Below are 25,035 nucleotides of genomic sequence, written 5' to 3'. Positions count from 1 at the left end.
TACACCCTGCATTTTTAAAAGTGCTTGAATAAGTTCTTTACTACAATAAAAAAAAAAAGTATGAAACATTAAACAGCTATTAAAATGTACTTAATATTTCATAATGTTTATGTGGATTTTTATTAATATGTGTGTGTGTGTATGTCAGTTTCTTAAACCAGTGAAAAACAACCTTCTGGGATTTGATGGCAGATGAAGTGTAATGAATGTAAAATTAATATGCTGAAATGAAGGCATGAAGATCATGTGTTTTAGCTTGGGGTTAACGAATGTCAAGTATCTAAGCATCTGAAGGTACGCTGCCTTCTGAAATGCTTGCAGTTCAACTGGGTCAGAGCAAGATAAGGCAAATGGTTTGGTGTTTGACTGGGGCTTCAGGTGATTACAATGATTCCTGCGTTTCTCAATTTATTGTGGTGACATTATTACACAGAAATACACCTACAAAATGAAAACCTATATAGTGATTGTTTAAATCACACATTCTCTGCCTGGACTAAAAGTGATTGGGTTGGGTTGTGCAAATCTACCATTAGGTGCCACTAAAGAGCATTAAGCGCTGCACGTGATTTGGATCGGTGAACCTTATTGGAGAAACAATGGTTCAAAAGGCTGTGAGTCACGAGGCTTCACTTTTACCATCACTACTTTTCAGTAAACTGAAATGAATAATATATAGTAGAGTATATCCAGTTCCCAGGAAACAAACTCCCAGATGTTCTCCCTCATTACTATGTTTTTTGTAATTGTTGTGTCCTTTGTTATACAGCCTTGGGTATTTTGATACTGCAAGAATAAAGTTTTCTGCCACTGTTTCCTGAAAAAAAGGCATATAAGGGAAGCTGTTCTTCATTGGTCAGTTCACTAGCTGCCATGTGACAAAATGGCAAAAATATATGCCAATCCTATTTTTTTTTTTTTTACTTTAGTGTTGCTGTCACATCACAAGCAGTGTGAATGGTTCCTCTCAAAACTACATGTGTGTCATACTACACAGTTGCTTGATGTATTGCATTTGATGTGAATAGGCTTTTAAAAAATCCAGATATGTTTTATTCATGACCAATTTGATTTTGTCCAGTTATTTTAATTGAAGAGAGAAAGTTTGAATATAACAGTTAAGTGACTGAGGTAAGTGGCTGATTTTTTTTGTTTTTTAAACTGTGGTGCCTTAAGTACATGCAAATGACTTCAGCAGAAACTTAAGTTGATGTCATGAAAGGGGTTTCTTTGTGTAGTGCTGTGGCATCTAGCAGCAGGCAAGATGTGTGCTGTGATTGAGTGAAATGGTTGGGTCAAAATTATGACCCCTGTCTATACCCCAGAACAATCTGGTAAATCTCTTAATCTGTTGAGGAATATTAAGTATCCAATCACCAGGAAATCCAAACTGGTAATTGTTCTATGCACTTCAGGAGCATAGACCAGACTGTTTCACAAAAGCTTTTTAATCCAACCACCATTGTGAACGCATAGTAAGAATAGCATTTACAAACTGCAGTCTCTCAAAGTTCACAAATGGTCTGGTGTAGTAGTCATGAGGGGTCAATTGCAACAAACTGATCCCGTGGTTAGTACAGCGCTACGTACTAAACTAGTACGCGTGTCACTACCAATTACAGCAAATTTGGCAGCTCAAGATAGTCCCCAGCTGCATACTAAAAATGATCTCAATTGCAACGAACCCAAAATAACTGCTACTGCCCTCTAGAGGATACCAAGTACGAGACTAAATTAGTCTAACCCTTTCTATAGACTAATGATTTATAGTACCGTGCTAAGTGGAACACATATGAAAAATCCCAAAAATGTATTGACAACTTTTGTAACGGAACAATTCATAATCACAAATGATTATAGTACCTATATTTTACATATAAAAGACAGTTACTTGCATTTTTTTTTTTTTTAAGGGATGTCATTGCTGGCATTGTAAATATATTTGCGTAGCAGTTTCGTGCCATAATACGGAAAACGAAACTCCTACATGGATCAATTCCACAGCGAAAAAATGATCCAGGGGCAAAATATTACTATTACAGTTGAAAGGCTGTATTACAAATTTTCATTTTGATTAAACAAAAAGCAAAGCGCAAGGGGAAATTGTATTTGTTGTGCGTAAATATACCCTTTCAAACTTAAGCATGAATAAATCAAAATAAATACAATTAAAAGATGTTTACATTTCAGAAAAAAAAAAAAAAAAAAAAAAAAAAAACACTTATAAATTGTAATTTGTACCAATCGCTCAGATCTTGAACTCCAACCCTCTTCAGTTCCTGTTTGGAAGCACACTGAAACAAACCAGAATCTTTAGTAACATACTAACGCTGGGGAGCAGTTAGTCCCCAACTTTGTTCCGCTTTTCTCGTTGCAATTTTTATTAAGGTAGTACGCAGCTAGGGATGATCCCAAGTACCGTACTAGCTAGAATGCAGCTCTACTAACTGCAAGTTTGTTGCAATTGACCCTAGATGTCCATAGATGTTTAGACTCCATTGGGACAACATACACCATCTTCAGCAGTGTCACACCAATATAAAGTGAAACATTGCCCCTTTAGATATCCAAGACTACATTTGTTTTTCCCCAATCAAACCGTTAAGGGGTACTTAAAACTCTAAAATGTAAGGGTTTGGGGAATTACCTGCAGCCTGTTACAAGGAATAAAGTAACATGTATCACTGTTATCAGTAAACAGCCCTCTGGATAAGAGAACCACAGCTTATTACACAGAGGTTTATTTGTACCTTATGTTGCTTTGTTTTATACTGTACACACTTTTTTTTCCCCTTAATCTGAGCTACCAATTTTTTCCATAAGTTTTTTTTTTTTTTTTTTTTGGCAAGCAAAATGAGGTTAGATGGGACTGGTTTTATATGGTTCAAAATCTGGAATAATTCATTTTCATTCAGATAGTGGGTGGTGCTCAAGACAACTTTTGGTTGGGAGGGAGATAGCCATAGGAAAATTCTGGGGTAGTTATGCAGGAATTCAATGAGAAACTGCAAAAAGTAGTGACCTAATACACTACTCCTTTTAAAAGCATGCAAAAGACAAGAGTAATGACTACAGGTGTACTGCCAGTGACAGAAAATAGCAAACGCAATAGAAGTGGTAGGTTTTCTACATTAGTTGTAACAGCTGTCTGCAATGTATTATTACATATCAAATCATTAAGTTATGGCAAAATAACTTATAAAATACTGAGATGATCCTTTTTGCAAGTCATTCAATATCCAAGGTAAAACTTTTAAGTAGTCAGGCAGATAAACATTTCAGCTAGTGCTTTCATCAGTTTAAGATTTAAGACGTTTTGCTTTTTATTTCGTAAAATTAGTATTTTCAATTAAGTTAAACTAAAGAAACTTCTCAGACTGGGTAACAAACATTTCAACAAACACAAGGTCTCCCAGCATTAAAAGGTTAGAACAAAAGGACAATATTAATTATATTAAACCATACGTTTAATGTAATAAGACAAGAAATTAATGTATATTGCTTTCTTTTGTTGAAAAAGTTTGTTCTGAACCAATCAGCAAATTAAGTTCAATCCCAAAGTAACAAAAACAAAAAAAAAAACACTTGTGCACTGCAGCAGTATATGCACAGGGGTAAAGTATGTCTCCCCAGGGCAGTTCTCACTTCACTTAGTTGGTAATCATGTTCTGGTTCTGAATCCACCTCTTTTTAAACTTCTCAGCTTCTCCTTTCTTCTCTGACCCTGAAAGAAAGAAAATCCTCTTTTTTTGTACACAGTTTTCTGTTTACAAATAACCATTTTAAAAAGTGGTAAAATTGGGAAAAATAAACAATTCCCAGTTGAGTTGGTGCAGGTCCCACATTTTAAAACATTAAAGCCCAACTTATTCTCCAGTCTTGTGCCAACTGATCCTTTAAGCCTTGGGAACACAGAGCCACTCTGAACTTGGTTAAAGACTTCATGGCACACTGGAGACGTGTGGTGCCCTTTTCTTTAACCACTGGACCACAGTCGCCTAAGAATACCTTTAAAAGTCCAAGAATTAGGTGTATAAAATGTCCCATAATGGTACTTGTATGATTACCGTAACTATGCTAATTTGTTTTACCAACTTCAAGTAGTATTTAGGCCTATATATTTTAGTACTGGGACGCACACAGGATTTTCATGTTCGGACATTCGCTCAATTTAAATATCTGTTCATTTCATATTAGAAAAGAACATAAGAAAGGTTACAAACGAGAGGAGCCCATTCAGACACAAGTCACTTGTACTGTCCCTCTCTCTGCATCTTGTATTAATGGGTTAGGGTTATTTTCTGAATACATGTTTACAAAGATCAGTTGTATTTATGTTTTTTTTTTTTTTTCTGTTCTCTAAATAAAGTTAAATGTTAAATTTTGGCATAGTGCAATTGCAACACTTTGATTAGCTTCCTTGTTCTTCTAGTAATATGTTACTATTATATTTTAGTAACCCTAAAGTGTATTACTCTAATGAGACTCATACTCCAACAACAAAAAACAATGATTAGTTGGTAGTGTTTGAACAAAAGGTGAGGAAATATAAAATTGACTGTACTGTGATTGCCATACAGAACAGTACAGTATTAGCAGATACTTGAGTGCAAACATTAAGCTGCATTGCCCGATTTGTTCATCTACACCAAAATATTTCTTTGATTCTTTTGAAGATATTCTTCTGTATTGTGCTCATAAAACAGGATTATGTTGATGATCCAGATTGTTTATATTGAACAAGGTCATTTCAACTGTAAGGGTAAAATACTTTGTGCTGATAAAGTTTACAGAAAGGATGACAACTTACTAAATACACTACAACAATTTTAAATGTTTGGGAAGCTCTACAAGAACCAATATTTTAAGCAAGCTTGGCTGAAATGGTGTCACAAGTCCCTGCTGTGCCACGCTGTGGCCTGAAACCCAGTTCCAAAGTTGATTTGTGTTCCCAGGCCTAAAAATCTAAAGTGATTTGATACAGCTAAGTTACCTCAGACTAGGTCTCCTGGAACCAGATTTCAAGACACTTTTTATGAAGTATCTTAGTGTCCACAGGGCTTTAAATTACAGTAGTGTGCTTACCGATCCACCAACATTGCTTTCTTCAGATTTTCTAAGCAAATAACCCATCAAGTATGTACCAAACCCAACCCTTGGCTCCTGAGGGGGGATCAGGCTTAAAAGGTGGTATGGAGATGAGTGATCTCACAATAATTCATGTTTTCTTTAAGATTCTGACCAAGTTATTACTTCAGTTGTTCAATCTTTTTCAAGATCAGGGACCACCTTGATATTGGGGGTTTTCATACTTTCAGGTTAACGCAAGTTAAAATTAACTTCACGAAATAAATTCAAATTATGGACAATGTTTCAGCTAATAAATGTGACCACAGAACACATGATTGATGTTCTTCAATACAAAAAATCTCCTTACCCCAATTTTTGTCAACAAACTGTACAGCTGCTGTTTTGTTCATCCCTGTTTTGTTTTTAAGTGAGAGCATGTGGTTTGCTGAAAGACAACAAAAAAAGATGAGTGAGAAAATGATTTTTCAAAATTAAAAAAAAACTTCAACTTCATTACTATTATTTACTTGTGGTTCTGTTGGTTCCTGGTCCATAGAGACGAGATCTTATAAAATCACTTGCGCTTTCCTGTCTGGCATTTGCATCAATTTGGTCCTTGAGTCTTACAGCCTTATAGCTGTCCTTTAGCCTGCAGTACAAGGATGATTGTAGAGATTAAAACATATGTGTTTGTGTATAACTATGATTCATTATCTCTCTCTCTTACTTCATTACCTGGCATTAACCACTTCGTCTTCATCTTCTGACGATTCATCCTCTTCACTCTCTTTTTCTGTGTGTAACACATCACAAGAAGTTACATTAAAATATTAAAATAAATTCCTTTTAAGAATGACTTTGGAAATCTGTTGCTTATCCTTTTATTTCTCATCAATTGAAGAATTTGTGTGATGCACAAAAAATTATTTGACAGATCTACAGAATGAGGCAACATTTCCACAAAGAGGAAAATCTGGTGTGTGAAGCTGCTGCGTAAGAGGAGTACTTTGTAGGGATTGAATGATATGTATAACCAGTCATGTGACAAGTTTCACCAAACACTTAATGCATTACGTTATCATATACAGTAGTCCATGTATCAGACCGCAGTGTTGCCAGTACAGGTGGATGTTATAAAAAGGAAGAGGGATTGGCTTTTTTGCCTCCAAGTAGTTTTTCTAATTGGTGCAATTGACACTGGCGGGTTTTATCCTCTGTCAGTGTGGTGCGCTCTGTGTTCCTGCTGTAATAGGTGTGGTAAGGTATCCATCCCACGTGGTAAGAGTTAATGACAAATGTTTTCTTCTGATGTTTGATAGAGATTATATATATTAGAAAATGGCATCTCTAAACAAAGACGAAGCAACGTTTATATTGAGGAACCGGACGAGAAAACCGTGGCATGTAAATTATGCCAAACAAAAATGGCATACCACAAAGGACGTTCAGTGCTCCACCATTTGAAATAATATTCAGAATGACCGGATGGAGCTACCAATGACAGTAAAAAGAAAACATCTGTAACATTTGCTACAGAGTGGGCCGAACTGGAGTGATCACGTTATACCCTGTGAGAAGGACAGTGTGTGAATTGTGAATGCAGCAGTTTAAATCAATGTAAGATTATCCCAGTAACCAATTGCAAAAATTATATTGAATACAACTTTGTCCAAATGTCATAGATCTGACACGTCTTAAACTATTTAAGTATGCTTGAGTAATTTTATATTTACAGATCTCTGAAGTCACTACATATCGCAAAAGACAATAAAACTATATTTAAATCGTAATAATTCTTTGGATCGTACAGTTTACCTAGATTACAATTGGCACAACAATATGTGGATTTTATTGTATAACAGTTTAAGACAAGTGGCCACTGAATTTCCAGACTTCACTTTGTAGGTGATGGATTTTGTTGCGCCACACTGTGCCAATGCATAAAATAACAAGGCTGTTATAACGTGAAGAAAATTGTGCTGCAGCTATTCATACAAAACTTTCAAAGGTGAGAAAAAGTTGTGATTACCACAGACTCATACACTCCACTCCCCAATATTCCCACCCTCTTCAACATACTCGAGTACATATTACATATACTAGTAAGTTGAAGAGAGTGCCATCGGATTTGAGTACTCGGAAATGAAATGCTAAAGTACTCTATTCTTGAAAATCCCATCCTTACTACCAAAGACTGCAAACTTTTTGATCTGAGGCATACTTTAATATCAGTCACAGTGCTCCAATTCCAAAATCTTGTGCTATTTTATACCTGGTAACTCCCTTTTCCAGAAGTGAAAGTATTTCCAAATTTTTTTCAATTGTAAGAACAACTCTCTTTTGCTTTCCTGTAGCAGTTTCGCATTAGTGCTGTACACATTTTAGGTATTTAAAAAAAAAAATTATGGGCAAAGTTACTTCTAACAAAAAAAAAAAAAAATAAATAAAAAACCATAAGAGGTTCCTGTGCCCCCCTTTTCACTAACTTAAACACTATTTTAAAACACATTATACTATCAGAACATTTGTTGAATAGGTCTACAGTTCAATAGATCTCCACTGACAACTTTAATTACAACCACTGAAGAGGACATTTAAATATAAACATTTAAATTGTAAATTTAAATTTAACATTTTTTTTTAACTTTGTAGTTAAGTCTTTGAGATGTTAAAATGTTATTTGCTTAAATTAGGATTTCTTTGCTTAGAAAATACGAACCAGGTTTTTTTTTTTTTTATGCAACATAAAAGTATGTGTGTGTATATAGACAAAAAAAAAAAAAAAAAAAAAAAAAAAAAAAAAAAAAAAAATATCCACATTCCTAGTACTACTATGGATTGTGCGTAGAAAACATGCAACTGTCATACTTCCACAAAGTTAGCTAACACCCAATGCAATACAAAATCTTGAACACTATTCATACCTTGTTCTTCTGAATCCAAAGTCTTGCGTTTTCTAAAAGGCAAAAACAAAAACAAAAGTTAGCATTACAAATGAGAATGAACAGTAGCACAATTCAGTAATACCAAGGCTGCTAAAACTACACTTAATAGCAGTTACCAAACAACTGGTTATCCATATTATACAAGTCTGTCCATATCTAGGTGACCGGATGGCTCAAGACAGGGTAGCAGAATGTCCAGAATATTCAAGGCACAGACTTAAGCCGTTCCCACACTAGACACAAGCAAATAATTTATAAGTCACTACAGTCACGTGGGAGAATCCACACCAGCAGCGAGAGACGTTGCTTTAAGAAATCTGCGTTCTAAAATAAAACCCGTTTATTTTATTTTTGTCATGTGACTGGAATGAAACTGACCAAACCAGAAGCAAGGTTAACAACCTTGACACACAAACACACCCACGCCTCAAAACAAGTTAATCCAGCGGGCAGTGATTTAATAAAAATGTACATGCTGTAACTTGAGCTGACAAGAATAAAACTCTTACCTATTTGCCCCAACCACAATCATGCATTTGTCATTAACAAAATGTATAGGTTAAGGGGTGTTCACACCGAATGCGACACACCGGCTCCTTGAGCCTCAGTGTATTGCCGCAGACCCGTTCACGCCGAAGGTGGCAAGGGATAAAAGTTGGCGGGCTTCGTATTTTAACTAAATAAAATGTGTTGTTTTCTCATCGCAGTTCAGTGGTTTAAATTTCCAACACTTTACACTAGATACTGCACACAAATTGCCAATGCTTAACACAGACCAGCAGGTTGCGTCATCAACTGAATCAGTTATGCCGTGGTTCCCATTTGCTCTATAACGCTATTTCAGTAGCCCTTTTATACTCTTTGTAAGTGTGTGTGTGTACACACACACACCCACCCACCCACCCCCCCACCCCCCCAGACCTTGGAAAAAAATGGAGACCGTTTTAAAAGTCGTCAGTTTCTCTGTTTTTACTATTTACAGGTATGTGTTTGGGTAAAATTAACATTTTTGTTTTATTCTATAAACTACTAACAACATTTCTCCCAAATTCCAAATAAAAATACTGTCATTTAGAGCATTTATTTGCAGAAAATGACAACTGGTCAAAATAACAAAAAAGATGCAGTGTTGTCAGACCTCGAATAATGCAAAGAAAATAAGTTCAGATTCATTTTTAAACAACACAATACTAATGTTTTAACTTAAATAACCCTGATTTTCAAGTACAGCTTTCATGCATCTTGGCATGCTCTCCACCAGTCTTTCACATTGATGTTGGGTGACTTTATGCCACTCCTGGCGCAAAAATTCAAGCAGCTCTGCTTTGTTTGATGGCATGTGACCATCCATCTTCCTCTTGATCACATTCCAGAGGTTTTCAATGGGGTTCAGGTCTGAAGATTGGGCTGGCCATAACAGGGTCTTGATCTGGTGGTCCTCCATCCACACCTTGATTGACCTGGCTGTGTGGCATGGAGCATTGTCCTGCTGGAAAAACCAATCCTCAGAGTTGGGGAACATTGTCAGAGCAGAAGGAAGCAAGTTTTCTTCCAGGACAACCTTGTACTTGGCTTGATTCATGCGTCCTTCACAAAGACAAATCTGCCCGATTCCAGCCTTGCTGAAGCACCCCCAGATCATCACCAATCCTCCACCACATTTCACAGTGGGTGCGAGACACTGTGGCTTGTAGGCCTCTCCAGGTCTCCGTCTAACCATTAGACGACCAGGTGTTGGGCAAAGCTGAAAATTGGACTCATCAGAGAAGATGACCTTACTCCAGTCCTCTACGGTCCAATCCTTATGGTCTTTTGCAAACCTCAGCCTGGCTCTTCTTTGCTTCTCATTGATGAAGGGCTTTTTTCTAGCTTTGCACGACTTCAGCCCTGCCTCTAGGAGCCTGTTTCGAACCGTCCTCGCCGTGCACTTCACCCCAGCTGCCGTTTGCCATTCTTTTTGTAGGTCACTTGATGTCATCCTATGGTTGTTGAGTGACATTCGAATGAGTTGGCGGTCATCCCGGTCAGTGGAGAGTCATTTTCGCCCTCTGCCGGTCTGTAGCTTTGTTGTCCCCAATGTGTGCTGCTTGACCTTGTTCTTATGAACTGCCATCTTTGAAATTTTAAGGATGGAAGCAACCCGACTCTCACAGTATCCCTCTGCCAGTAAAGCCAGAATTGAACCCTTCTTTTCCTCACTCAAAACTTTCCTTTAACTCTTTGGGCATGGTCAATAGTTATTTTTTTTATTCCAGTTACTTTTGAGGTACTACTAGCACTGTTTTGCCATCCAGCTGGTCCTATTGCAAGAGTATAGTGATGACAGGAGTGGTTTTTATACTTTTCCTCGTTAAGATTTGGTTCAGGTGATCCCCTAATCAGTACCTCATTCAGTAGAATGAGGTGTGCCTGTGTTGGAATTCAACAGACACTGGAATGGAATGGCTGCCATCATGTAGAGATGCTGATTTAAGAAATTTGCAGTGGTCTCAATTTTTTCTAGAGCTACGTATGTATGTATGTATGTATAAAATGTTCAAATCACTTACTTGGTATATGCCAATTCAATCTCTTCCAGTACATCTTCAGAGAGTAACTTTCTTTTCTGTAAACAGATTTACACAATTAACACAGTTGTGAATGCTAACCAATCCAATAAAAAAGTAATTTGGAGTGGCACAATAACTATTTAACTTGCTGTATACTGTATTTTTACAGCACAGTACTTTGCTACCCCCATGGAGAGAAAAAAAAAGTGTCAGTACTGTCCAGCTCTGTCTCCCTTTGCATCTCTCTCTCTATTCACAATTAAAAGCCTTGTTGAAACACAAAAAATATATTGTATTGGAAACACTGAAAATATCAACTAATTAGCTTTTATTTACATTGAATCTGAGCTCATGGAAAAGTACCTGCTATACATTTACAATTTATACTGTATTAAATTAAATTAAAATAGTATATTACAATGTTACAGGTAGATATTAGCGGCAAGTGTACTTTTAAACATTTTAAAGTTACCATAATTGATTTTTTTTTTATTTATATATCTCTCTGAAACATAAAAATCAGTAGCCTACTTCTGCAATAAGGCTATCTGTCAATTATTTCCATAGGCACATGGGCTCAAGTTGAATTTGCATGGCATGCTGTCTCGTCAGCACTTCGTCTTTCCATTATCAGCCAGGACTTAATCCAGAGTGTTGAACTTGTGTAGTGGTGGGCCGTTGCAATTTATAAATACAAGGGGCTAACAGCAGGAGCAGTTCTTTTTGACATCATAAATGTCATTCATGCAGCTGAAAGCACCCTCACGTGTCGATACGGCGATTGTTCTAATCGCTTTCAATAACGGTTCTAAGGCACTGGGGATACTTGCTCCTTTGCATTCCTTCTATTCACTAAATCCTCTTATACTCTCCACTGAATCAACTGTTAAATTTTGGCAAAGGTGTCTCACTTCCCTGTCGACGTATTGAATATCTATCTCTTCTTTCTTGGGCCAGGATTCAGGATAGAGCATTTTGAATTGTTCAAATTACATTTTCATCACATTCCTTTGATGGGGTTTCCAGTGCCCAGTACTGACATTTGACAAAGTTGTTGTTGAAAGTCTAATTTCAAAGATTCTCTGCCAAACTCCTGTAAAACTGACTTGCGTTAATCTGCACAACTTTACTGTGGTCATTCAACTCAATCCCCTTAAAACCTAAGTGGATGCAGGCTTTGTTTGCATCCTCTGTGTAGGGTTCAGGAGTGTTCACCATTGACTCAAAAACTCTGATTTGTCAAGCTAACAATTTGTCTGTTGCGGGAAGGGTTGTCTCACATCGTTGAAAGTGGTGTGAAAGATCACTTAATTCAACACAAGCAAACATAAACCCCCAAATTGTGAACAAAGGGAGACGATCCGAGGGCACTGTCCAGTCCAGCATACTTAACTCTCTCTCCGTTTGTGTCACTGGAAGCTTTTGTAAAGTGCTCATGGAGGGCTCAATTATTCTCCCATACTGCTTTCACATTTTGTTCACTGGACACCACCCAGCGGACTGACAAAAAGCGGTCCGGTTTCTTTTGCTCATTGCAACGATTCTCTTTGACTTTTTTGGAGAGGCATGGTACAAGGAGTAGTTTGTCAAAAAAAAAAAAAAAAAAATCTGAGAAGTAATTCACACCTGTAACATCCTTAAATACATCCGACTGCCAGCTCTGTGCGGTGATTAGAACAGTGCCACACAAACAAATTCTGGTATTGACTGTGGAGAAGAGTTGCAGCTCCAGCCCGCTTCCCCAGCATTACTGATGCGCCACCGCAGGCAAAAGAAATCAGACTTTGACGCAAAAAATAGTCATTGAAACCATGTCTGGGTAGACACTCCAGCAACGCTTCTGCAATAGAATTGGCAGTAGCCCCTCAAGCAGATCAAAGGTAATTTACTTCTCCCACTAGTGCTGACTGCAAGCACCACAGCAAAACAAGAACAGGCTTACGGTGATGGATTCATCAATTAATAAACACTTGTTTTGCAGAATATAGTTTACTAGTTTTTTTTTTTTTTTTTTCTAATTTCTTCTGCAATGTGATCAGTAATATCAGCACACAACTTGTTTGTTTGAAGCACTCTGCCCATGTGAGGGTCTGGAATTAGCTCCCCAGTAATGTTGTTGAAGCTGACACCCTGGGATCCTTCAAGAAGCTGCTTGAGATTATAGGATCAATAAGCTACTAACAACCAAACGTGCAAGATGGGGTGAATGGCCTCCTCTCGTTTGTAAACTTTATGTTCTTATGTTAATGCCGGATGGAGCAAATAACTGATACTCCTGCCATAGCACCACATTCACAAATACATGAATTTGCTCACTTTTTTTTTTTTTTTTTTTTAAATATAAAAAAAGTCAACTGGCCCCAAAATTTAACTACATTTTTTTTAAACAAATATCTTTTTGCTCCAAATTATTTTAAATGTGTTGGTAAATTTTAATGTGACAATTTACAAATAATGGAGTACTTCGTGATCTGAAGTAAATTTTTTGTATGAATCCGTGGTTGATAAAAGATTGTGCACTGTACCGTAAGGAAACAGATCATTATTTGCTTTCAGCAAACTGTATTCATGGTCTCAATGCAGGGCAATACAAGTTACTAAAATTCTTTACTCATCCTTCCACAGGAATAACATTTAAAGTAAAAGGTTTTATTACTTGTACAAAGCGTAACTTAACCCAAATGATAAAATGCCCATGTGGACTTGCTTAAAAACATCAGGGCAGCTAAGACAGAATTTGCGAATTTAAAAGCACGATCTGACAAAAAGAGCTTCAGTACACAGTTGCAGCACATTTTATTGTGGTCGAACTATCACTGTCGTTTTTTTTTCTGTAAAGCCAAAATGATTAAATACATTTCTGGACTTTGTATAAGTGCGGTCACCCTTTATTTTATTAATGTATACATTTTTTGACTATGCACCTCACCAACTGTTACTCAGCACCACACCTTCTTGCATACAAGTCAATAAATGAAAAGGAACATCATTTAAAATAAACTATATGAACATTTTACTCCCACAGATGGTGGCTAACCAAATGCAATAAAACTAACCACATGTAATACAATAGGAGACAACATCTGGATGACAGTTATCCTGGTCACAATTTCAGTAAGTTTTCTGAGGGGCCAAACACTTACTATACCTTTTGCTGTTGAAATAGCTCCTGTCTCTTTCTTCTCTTTTCCTTCAACAGCTCCTTGTCTCTGTAACCCAAATGTAAAAAGACAAAACAAACATTAGGTTTTCATTTATTTGGCAAATCATTAAAAGACCCATAGTTCTTGGTTCATAAAAAATATTTTAAAAAATCTTGTTACTCAAAGGCTTCATTACGAGAACTATGCAGAAAAAGCATGAGAATTGTTTAATATGTTCAATATTGCTGTTTATTAGTACTCTGTTGATGGGTTTATACCACAAACATGGAACACACTTTTGTTGTTCTACCCAAGTGGGATAACATAAGTGGAACATCATAAGTGACATAACATGCTGACCAATAGGGATGTAAATATAGTTTAATAAGAAATCTGTTTAAATCTTTTGATTTATCGGTTAACCATTTAACCATAGTTACAGTCACAATTGCCTTTAAATAAATACCCTTTCCACATATTTACTGTCATGCACTGACATTTGTTTAACAAAAATTAAAAGCCAGCTTAGAGCACAGATCCTCTAATTGCAACATGACTCTCATATTGACGACAAGTTTCTAGTATCTCCTTCATCTCCTTCAGTTAATCTCGATCCACTACAGGGGAACACTGGTTCTTGTCAATTAATGCTATGAATACATTTTAAAAGCACTAGAATTTTTTTTCCCGTTGTTTGAAATGACCACAGATAAACTGCAACTTCAAACTGTGCCCACAACTACTGAACTAAAATATGTTTTAAAAAAATGAAACCACTGTACTCAATGATGTCATTTAACATGAAACAACATGACATGTCTGCGCCAACTATTTACACAAGGAAATCCAAAACGTTCCCTCGGAAAACAAAACCAAAAAAAAAAAAAAAAAAATACTAACTACAAGTGTTTTTTATTATGAAAAAAATATATATATCATGTTGACGTGTTCTGGTCAGTCTTGTACGTAACCGACCTGCTGTTAGCGGAAAAGACGTTCTGCAGACAGAGGATTGTAATAAATTCAAGTTGCATTAGAAAATGGCCTAAACGCCATTAGTTATTTTTTCCATAACAAAAAGAGTAACGTTTGCAGTTTTCCAACAATCCTGCTTATTTACCACGTTTTTGATATGCAGCATTAAGTTTGCAGTGCATTTTTGTATGGTAAACGAAGACCTGCAATAACTTTTACTGCGATTACGACTCAATATATAATTCAGCGGGGGTGAGTAAACGTGGTTTTATTTATTTTGCATGCAATTTAAATCCAGAAGCTCATTTGATTGTCGTGAACTACGTGTAATACATATATTAAGGAAAACGTATAATACGGTTTCAATTTTGATATAGCACTACCCTGGTCCTGGAGAGCCCATATCCAGCAGGTAAAGAGAATTTCCACTCGACAGTTCTTTTTTATTAAAAAAAACTGCAGATTTTAACAGATAATTGCACATAAATATACATCGCATGATACATGCATTATTCGCATATACAAAATAATGCATTAAAAATTGTACCACGAGAAATACTGTATACAGTTACCAGCGTTCATAAATGTAACGTTACCTTACCACCCTTTGAACAGCGTAAGGTAAAGTTAACCACCGTGATAAAATGAGGGGCTCTGTGATAGCATCAAGAGGCGTGGCTGGGAAGGACTTGCTACGGGGGACGAAGAACGCCCCCTTATCTTTTATATTAATTTGTTTAAAGGTATGCCAAACAGTGCTACAGTATTACTAAAACGATGCATGTAAATCAGCTAACCATTTTCTGGTAAAATGTATCTTTTATAACGATTAAGACAAAAAAGTTCAACACATTGCTATATTTTTCAATTGTGTGAACACAAACGCCATGCCGTAAACTCTCCCTATGAATTACATACATTCCTGCATTCTCGCGTGCGCAGTAAATGCGGCATCTTTTTTTCCCCTCGGTCTACAGATTTACCATGACATCGTTACCGCAGTGAAAAACAATTTGATAGATAACCGTCGTGAATTATTTCATGGTCTACTTTGCTATAATACAGTCAGTCAAACTAACACAGCGTGTACATGTTTAAAGTGTAAGTGTTTAGTGAGCATCCCTCAGATTGGATTGATTCACTACCTCTTGATAGTATCCAGGGCGTTCCTCATGCTCCGTACAGCATCTGCTTTCGCTTTTTCAAAGGTAACTTCTTCAGGGGCATCTTCATCGTCGCTGGAATCAGCTCCCAAGCCCACTGCCTTCACATCTATATTCATTTTCCTTCTTCCATCAACTCCTCCACGCCGTTTCGTCGCCATCTTCTCCAGTTATACTACAAACCCCTTCTCTGAACTTTCACCCTAGCGACTATTGACACCACCGACAAAACTACACCGCCCTCTTTAGGCATGGTGGTTATATATTGCCACGGAGTTCATGAAATTAGATCAGTTTTTATTGTTTATATATATATATATATATATATATATATATATATATATATATATATATATATATATATATATATATATATATATATATGGGGAGGGATCAGTGAGTCTTTAAAATAATTTAATCCCTAAGACACTGCTGTGACGTCATCAATTATAGGCTACCAGGTCCAGTAAATATATGACTTTGGGCTTAACAAAAACCCGAATTGTACCTTCCTGGGCTCAATGGAGGGCTATATATATATATATATATATATATATATAATATATATCTATATACTCTAATATATATATATATATATATATAGTCACTATATGATTACGATTTATTAATGCTCCAAAGCGTCGATGTTCAAGCAAAAAAAAAAGTTCTATCACACAAAAGTCACTACAGTGTCTGCAAGAGACAGCAATAGGCAAATTAAAGAGACTCTATGCTTACATGGTACCAGTTTTATGTACCAGTTTTTTTTTTTTTTTTTTTTTTTTTGTATTCTCATTTTGTTGATAAATGTATTCTCATTAATGAACATTTATTTACTGTGGTTGTTGTCGAGTGATAAAAAACGAAACATTTTCAGCCTGAAGGGGCACATTTAGAGCTAAATAGTGGTCGCAGTGCATTTTCACTACGACTGTTTTGCTTTCTAATGATACGGCTCTATTTTCAAAAGCAGCACGCTCGCAAAGTTTTTTGCGAGTAGTTTTTATGACCCCTGCAATTGAAACGACAATTGATTTCAGGCCTTAACAAGCCAAATTTGCTTCTATTTTACCGCCATCCCATTGACGAAGTCGCAACCAAGTAGAACGCTTGATGCATTTTCATTCCTGGAGTCCGGACTTACACTACAATTGTGTAAAGATTAACACCTCGTATGTTAGGACAGCCTGACAATTAATAAAATGCCTATTTATTTTTTATTCTTCAACCTCCCCATTTGGAAATGTTATATACTGTAGCCTTCTGTTTTACACTGCTGTACAGTCCGGGTTTATTTTCTGATGGAATATTTTTTAAAAGCAAATTACAGGGTAGGCCTATAGTTTGAAAACTTTTTTTTTTTTTTTTTTTTTTTTTTAATCCTGTGCGCTGCTGCAGACTTTTAAGAAATATTATCACGAGTTATTATAGTAAGGCTAATTTTATTTTATTTTGGCGTTACCCACTGCTGTAAAGAGATTATCTTGTAAAATGTCCCCTTTTAAAAGAACAGATGTCCAAATCTATTGTTTTATCGCTAAAAAGCAAAAAAAAAATTAAAAAAATCTTATTAACACTGTATGATTGTATTCGTTTCAAGTAATGTTGCTCATACACCACACCTTTGCTAATGCTGTAATAACAATTTACAATAGGGGTTATATCGATAAATAATTTAAAAAATGTCGATATTATGAGATTAAAAAAAAAAATAATAATTACTTACGCTGGCGACAAACACGGTATAATCAAGTTTATTTTGTATTAAGATACAACAAACCCTGTGCATAACTTGTTATTCTCGTAGGTAAACACCACACATTCAAGTATTATTTAACCATTTTATTCCATTGATTGGTGTTTTTCTTTGTCTAAGAAACCGAATAGCAAATGTATTTCAAACATCAATAGCTATAAAATCAAGAAAAACGAACACATCCACAACCTGTGTCCTCTCTAGTATGCTCTACCCCCACTCCCTTTCAATTTGAAGATGACCACCAAACATCGTTTATGGGATATACGCCTGCCTATCTTACTATAAAAGCTGCTGATAGGCCCCCCTTCCCTTGATGACCGCCTCAGTCCCGCCTACTGAGGGAATAAAACCGTCATACAGGGAAGGATCGAGCTCTTTTCCCTTCTCAAGTTAGTAAAGTAAGACCTGTGCTGCATTGAGCCCTTTTTATTACTAAAAAAAGCGCTGCGCTGCGTCTGCTGCTAGTTCCCTTGCACTTTGTGCTGAAAGCTGGCTTGCCGCTTTCACAGAATCAGTAGCTCCTAAATCGTAGCCGGTCAGGGCCTTGTTGTTTTGATTGTGATGCGCGTCCTCGTGCTTGCACAGAGGACTATTTACAGAGCGGCTGCTTACAGCCCGAACCAGCCGTGTATTCCTCACCGGGGCCAGCCCTGTTGCTGAGTTGAGAAATCTCTTGCCGGCTGCGTTGGCCCACCACAATCAAACAGACAGTGTGCTCTCCCCCATCTGTACTGTACTGTATTATTGTATTGTGTATTTTGCTGTATTGCTGTCAATCACCCACCGCGGCTTGGGTCCTTGTGTCCCCCTGTTGTATGGTAAGCGTTGCCCAGGTGTGTGACCATGCAGTTAGGGTAGGCACCGTTGCATAGCTGCCCCCAGTGTTTTTTAAATACCGCGGTGTGTGCTTGGCCCGCGCTACTTTGGTACTACGGTGCACACGGTGCTCATTGACACACAATACCCGATACAGGCAGTGCGCCGACGCTGCACGGTACTTGGTGCACGCTATACTTGGTGGACGCGTTGCACACGGTGCCCGGTTCTGCACGGTGCACGCGGTGCTCACTATACCAGTACTGCACGGTGCGCGTGGTACAGTCGGTACACGGAGCACGTGGTGCATACGGTAGTCGGTGCAAGTAGTGCACGCACTCACTGTATTATGCTGGGTTTCATGCCTGCGAGGCCGGTGGGACTAACATCCCACAGGAAGACAGGCATACCCTGTGTGCTCGGTGCTTAGGCACCGAACACTCCACTTTAGCCCTACAAGGCTCCTGCAGCATCTGTGCGGCTTTTCAGCCACGAGTGCTCGCCAGTCGCCTGGAGAGATTTGCACAGGGGCGTTCTTCGTCCCCCATAGCAAGTCCTTCCCAGCCACGCCTCTTGATGCTGTCACAGAGCCCCTCCTGGGGGATTCCTTGTGCACAAGAGTCTGTGTTCACCCGCAGCCGCTGCCCGTTGCCTATGGCGAAATGAAGAAGTCTCGGCAGACGCAGGACATTATGGATATGAAAGCCCAGATTGCTCGTATTATGGAGCTTCTGGAGAGGCAGAAGGCCCCAGCAGCTCTGGCCGCAGCCCCGCACATAGCTCCGCCCTTACCCCCAGTGCCACTGAGGGTTGCTGTACCGCCCCCTGATCTCCACATGGGAGAACAGGGCGAGCAGGAAGACCGATCACTATGTTCCGACGAGGACCTGTTCCCGACCGAAGCAGTTCCTAGTTCCAAGGTGTCCTCAGTTACTAGTGCGCCACTGCTGTAAAGGTCAGTGTCCGCGCTCATGGGGCGCGCGGCAGCATAACTGCAGGTCCCCTGGGCAACAGTGGCAGAGCCACGTCACTCCGTTTTTCGGCTGCATGACGTGGCTCCTCAGCCTCAGCCCTTCCCCGCCTTACCTGATTTTGTGGAGAAAGTGCGCTCCTCTTGAGACCGCCAAGCCACAGCGCCTAATCAGTTGAGGTGCGGTTCTCAACTGGCCTGTTGGAAGGGGCGGCGAAGCTGGACCGGTCAGGGTTACCCCCTGTAAACTCCTTGGTGAAGGCTCCACCGGTGGGAGGTCTGCCCAAGGACCCTATGTGCCCAAACTCGCAATACAGGATAACAGAGACACATGTCCATAGGGCTTACGTAGCAGGGGCTCGGAGTACTCCCCTTACAAACACGTCGGATATGCTGGTGGCATACAGTGGCTTGCGAAAGTATTGACCCCCCCCCCCCCCCCCTTGGCATTTTTCCTATTTTGTTGCCTTACAACCTGGAATTAAAATGGATTTTTTGGGAGTTTGTATCAGTTGATTTACACAAAATGCCTACCACTTTGAAGATGCAAAATATTTTTTATTGTGAAACAAGAAGGAAGACAAAAAAACAGAAAACTTGAGCGTGCATACGTATTCACCCCCCCCCAAAGTCAATACTTTGTAGAGCCAACTTTTGCAGCAATTACAGCTGCAAGTCTCTTGGGGTATGTATCTATAAGCTTGGCACATCTAGCCACTGGGATTTTTGCCCATTCTTCAAGGCAAAACTGCTCCAGCTCCTTCAAGTTGGATGGGTTCCGCTGGTGTACAGCAATCTTTAAGTCATACCACAGATTCTCAATTGGATTGAGGTCTGGGCTTTGACTAGGCCATTCCAAGACATTTAAATGTTTCCCCTTAAACCACTTGAGTGTTTCTTTAGCAGTATGCTTAGAGTCATTGTCCTTCTGGAAGGTGAACCTCCGTCCCAGTCACAAATCTCTGGAAGACTGAAACAGGTTTCCCTCAAGAATTTCCATGTATTCAGCGCCATCCATCATTCCTTCAATTCTGACCAGTTTCCCAGTCCTTGCCGACGAAAAACATCCCCACAGCATGATGCTGCCACCACCATGCTTCACTGTGGGGATGGTGTTCTCGGGGTGATGAGAGGTGTTGGGTTTGCGCCAGACATAGCGTTTTTCTTGACGGCAAAAAAGCTCAATTTTAGTCTCATCTGACCAGAGTACCTTCTTCCATACGTTTGGGGAGTCTTCCACATGCCTTTTGGCGAACACCAAACGTGTTTGCTTATTTTTTTCTTTAAGCAATGGTTTTTTTTCTGGCCACTTTTCCGTAAAGCCCAGCTCTGTGGAGTGTACGGCTTAAAGTGGTCCTATGGACAGATACTCCAGTCTCCAAAAATGCCAAGGGTGGTCAATACTTTCTCAAGCCACTGTATGTGACACCCCGCTCCCAGAGCTGGTGGACACTGAGTTGCGTCTGCTGTCTAGAACGTTGCTCCAGATCTCCAGCCTGAGGGGCGGACCCTGGGCCGGAACCTGGTTGGCCTGGTGGTCGCGAGCAGACAGCTGTGGCTGTCGCAGGTATGGGTGCCTGATGCTGATAAGGCTGTGCTTTCGCCCATCCTGGACTTGCGGTTCCTCAACTGGTTTTTGAAACAGAGGAGGTTCCAAATGCTGACTGATCGTCACATACTCCGGTCGGTCCGGCCAGGCGACTGGTTTACCACGGTGGACTTCCGGGACGCGTATTTTCACGTCCCCATTCGTCCAAAGCACAGGAAATACCTCCGATTTACCTTTCAAGGCAGCGTTTACGAGTTTTCCGTGCTGCCGTTTGGCCTCTCCCTGGCTCCCCGTAAGTACATAAAGTGTGTAGACCCTATCCTGGCCCCCTTGTGGCTGTAAGGGGTCAGAGTGATGAACTACCTAGGGTGGTGGAGCGCATTTCGGAACAGTTCGGGAAGATGCAGGTCGATCTCTTTGCCTCGGCAGAGACGACACATTCCCCCCTGTGGTACTCCCTCCACCGCTTTAGCGGTCCACTTGGCATTGACACCCTAGCCCATGTGTGGCCCAGAGCGCTCCTTTACGTGTTCCCGCCTCTGCCAATACTCCCGGTCTTGTGGGTACTGTGCAGAATGCTAGGGCGCATTCCACTAGGTCGTTGTACGCCTATAATTGGAAATATTTCCAGGATTGGTGCTAGTCTAATGGTCATGACCTAACCTCTTGCCCCACATGTGTCATCTTGCAGTTTCTGCAAGATCTGTTTGAGACAGATCACCTTCCACACTGAAGGTATACCTAGCGGCTATTTCTGCTTGCCATGCCCCCGCTGACTCAGCGTCCCCGGGCGCACATTTTCTAGCTACCCGGTTGAGCTGAGGCACTCGGCGGTTGAGCCCTCTTAGGAGGGCTACTCTCTCCTAATGGAGCCATGGGGTTGTACTGGAGGCTCTCACCCAGGCCCTGTTTGAGCCTATGTTCTCCATTGAGTTGAAGCATAGCCTTCCTCTTGCCTATCACCTCCGCAAAGCGGGTTAGTGAGCTGCAGGCGCTGTCTGTGCATAGCTCCTGCATGAGTATTTGGGATGATGGTAGCAGAGTGTCACTGTGTACAAACCCTGCTTTCCTCCCCAAGGTGGTCACAGCCTTCCACATTAATCATTCTGGAACTGGAGTTCTTTCATCCGCCACCGTTTACTTCGGAGGAGGATAGGAAGTTGAATTTCCTCTGCCCAGTTCGGGCATTGAGATGCTACGTGGATAGGACGGAGCATTGCGTCATTCTGACCAGCTCTTTGTCTGCCAAGGGACATTGACCCTGGGACAGCGCCTTTCAAAGCAACGACTGTCGTATTGGATTGTGGACACAGTCTCAACTGCGTATGATGGTGCTGGTTTACCCCTGCCTGGGCAGATAGCCTCACATTCCACGAGAGGTGTGGCTACGTCATGGGCCCTCTTTAGAGGTGCCTCCATGGCTGAGTTTTGTAATGCGGTTAGCTGAGCTATGCCGCATACTTCCCCTGATCAATGTTTAGTGGCCATCTTTGAATTGAAAGGGAATGTTAGTTTACCTACCGTAAACCTGGTTCCCTGAAAGAGAAGATGGCCACCAACCATGAGGTCGCGTCGTTCGTCATCACGGTCGATCCTTCCCTGCATGACAGTTTTATTCCCTCGGTAGGCAGTACCGAGGAGGTTATCAAGGGAAGGGGGGCCTATCGGCAGCTTTGATAGTAAGAGCTCAGTGACATCTACCAATAGGTCGGCGTATATATATATATATATATACAGTACTGTGCAAAAGTTTTAGGCAGGTGTGAAAAAATGTTGCAAAGTAAGAATGCTTTCAAAAATAGATATGTTAATAGATTATATTTATCGATTAACTAAATGCAAAGTGAGTGAACAGAAGAAAAATCTAAATCAAATCCATATTTGGTGTGACCACCCTTTGCCTTCAAAACAGCATCAGTTCTTCTAGGTACACTTGCACAAAGTCAGGGATTTTGTAGGCATATAGTCAGGTGTATGATTAAACAAGTTATACCAAACAGGTGCTAATGATCATCAAATCAAAATGTAGGTTGAAACACAATCATTAACTGAAACAGAAACAGCTGTGTAGGAGGAATAAAACTGGGTGAGGAACAGCCAAACTCAGCTAACAAGGTGAGGTTGCTGAAGACAGTTTACTGTCAAAAGTCATACACCATGGCAAGACTGAGCACAGCAACAAGACACAAGGTAGTTATACTGCATCAGCAAGATCTCTCCCAGGCAGAAATTTCAAGGCAGACAGGGGTTTCCAGATGTGCTGTCCAAGCTCTTTTGAAGAAACACAAAGAAACGGGTAAAGTTGAGGACCGTAGAAGCAGTGGTCGGCCAAGGAAACTTACTGCAGCAGTTGAAAGACACATCATGGTTACTTCCCTTCGCAATCGGAAGATGTCCAGAAGTGCCATCAGCTCAGAATTGGCAGAAAACAGTTGGACCCCGGTACACCCATCTACTGTCCGGAGAAGTCTGGTCAGAAGTGGCCTTCATGGAAGACTTGTGGCCAAAAAGCCATACCTCCGACGTGGAAACAAGGCCAAGCGACTCAACTATGCACGAAAACACAGAAACTAGAGTGCAGAAAAATGGCAGCAGGTGCTCTGGACTAATGAATCAAAATTTGAAATATTTGGCTATAACAGAAGGCAGTTTGTTCGCCGAAGGGCTGGAGACCGGTACATGAATGAGTGTCTGCAGGCAACAGCAAAGCATGGTGTAGGTTCCTTGCAAGTTTGGAGCTGCATTTCTGCAAATGGAGTTGGGGATTTGGTCAGAATTAATGGTCTCCTCAATGCTGAGAAGTACAGGCAGATACTTATCCATCATGCAATACCATCAGGGAGGCATCTAATTGGCCCCAAATTTATTCTGCAGCATGTCAACGATCCCAAACATACAGCGAAAGTCATTAAGAACTATCTTCAGCGTAAAGAAGAACTGATGCTGTTTTGAAGGCAAAGGGTGGTCACACCAAATATTGATTTGATATATATATATATATATATATATATATATATATATATATATATATATATATATATATATATATATATATATATGTTTAGCTCATTAGTTGAAATATATGAGAAGTTGCCAATCAGCCTACTATGGTATCATTGTACTTTATAGATTAAATTGCATTAATGTCCAGCCCTTCAACTGCTAAAACACCATATCATGATCAAACCACCTCCACATTTACCTACAGCTACAAGGTTTGCATCATAAAGGCTTACCCCTTTTCTCTAAACACACTCTGGTCCATTTTTGAAGAAAATTCTATTTTAGTCTTATCAAATCACAGAATTCTTCAGCGTAAAGAAGAACAAGGAGTCCTGGAAGTGGTGGTATGGCCCCCACAGAACCCTGATCTCAACATCATTGAGTCTGTCTGTGATTAGTCGAAGAGAGAGAAGCAGCTGAGGCTGCCTAAATCCACAGAAGAACTGTGGTTAGTTCTCCAAGATATTTGGGCCAACCTACCTGCCAAGTTCCTTCAAAAACTGTGTGAAAGTGTACCTAGAAGAATTGATGCTGTTTTGAAGGCAAAGGGTGGTCACACAAAATATTGATTTGATGTGGATTTTTCTTCTGTTCACTCACTTTGCATTTTGTTAATTGATAAATATAAACTATTAACATGTCTGTTTTTGAAAGCATTCTTACTTTACAGCATTTTTTCACACCTGCCTAAAACTTTTGCACAGTACTGTGTGTGTGTGTGTGTGTGTATATATATATATATATATATCAGTGAATCTTTCAGTGAACAGAAGTTGACCTGACCTCTACATGGTACAATGTAAAACATTTCTGCAAATTTTAATACAGGATTACTATTTATTTGCATTTACTATAGATTCAAAATAATAAACAAACGTGAACATGGCGTGTGCAAAAGTTTGGGCACTGTGGCAAAGTGGCTGGTGAAGGGGAACAGGTGTAGCGGTGATGCGGTGCAGTAGTGACAGGCAGACAACGATAATCCAGTGAAAAAAGTGCTTTATTTATAATTCAGGTCTGGTGACCGAAAAATAATAAATCCCCGGCAATACATAACAATGTGTAAAGTGCAGGGATAACAAAAACAGGGCAC

The 25,035-nt window shown here is 39.6% G+C and overlaps 1 protein-coding gene across 1 annotated transcript; it reads right to left on the bottom strand.

Annotated features, from left to right (window-relative positions):
• Positions 1–1,430: 1,430 nt before the first annotated feature.
• LOC121313114 (nucleolar protein 7-like) lies at positions 1,431–16,037 on the bottom strand. Its single transcript, XM_041245295.1, has 8 exons — positions 15,828–16,037; positions 13,713–13,773; positions 10,565–10,620; positions 7,995–8,026; positions 5,806–5,863; positions 5,598–5,719; positions 5,438–5,515; positions 1,431–3,724 (listed from the first exon to the last, which is right to left on the bottom strand). The coding sequence occupies exons 1-8, from the start codon at positions 16,004–16,006 to the stop codon at positions 3,651–3,653; spliced, it is 660 nt and encodes a 219-aa protein (XP_041101229.1). The 5' UTR covers positions 16,007–16,037; the 3' UTR covers positions 1,431–3,650.
• Between the last annotated feature and the right edge of the window lie 8,998 nt (positions 16,038–25,035).

The sequence above is a fragment of the Polyodon spathula genome, chromosome 3 (assembly GCF_017654505.1).
Source record: "Polyodon spathula isolate WHYD16114869_AA chromosome 3, ASM1765450v1, whole genome shotgun sequence".
NCBI lineage: Eukaryota > Metazoa > Chordata > Actinopteri > Acipenseriformes > Polyodontidae > Polyodon > Polyodon spathula.
This window is presented reverse-complemented; position numbering and strand designations above follow the sequence as displayed.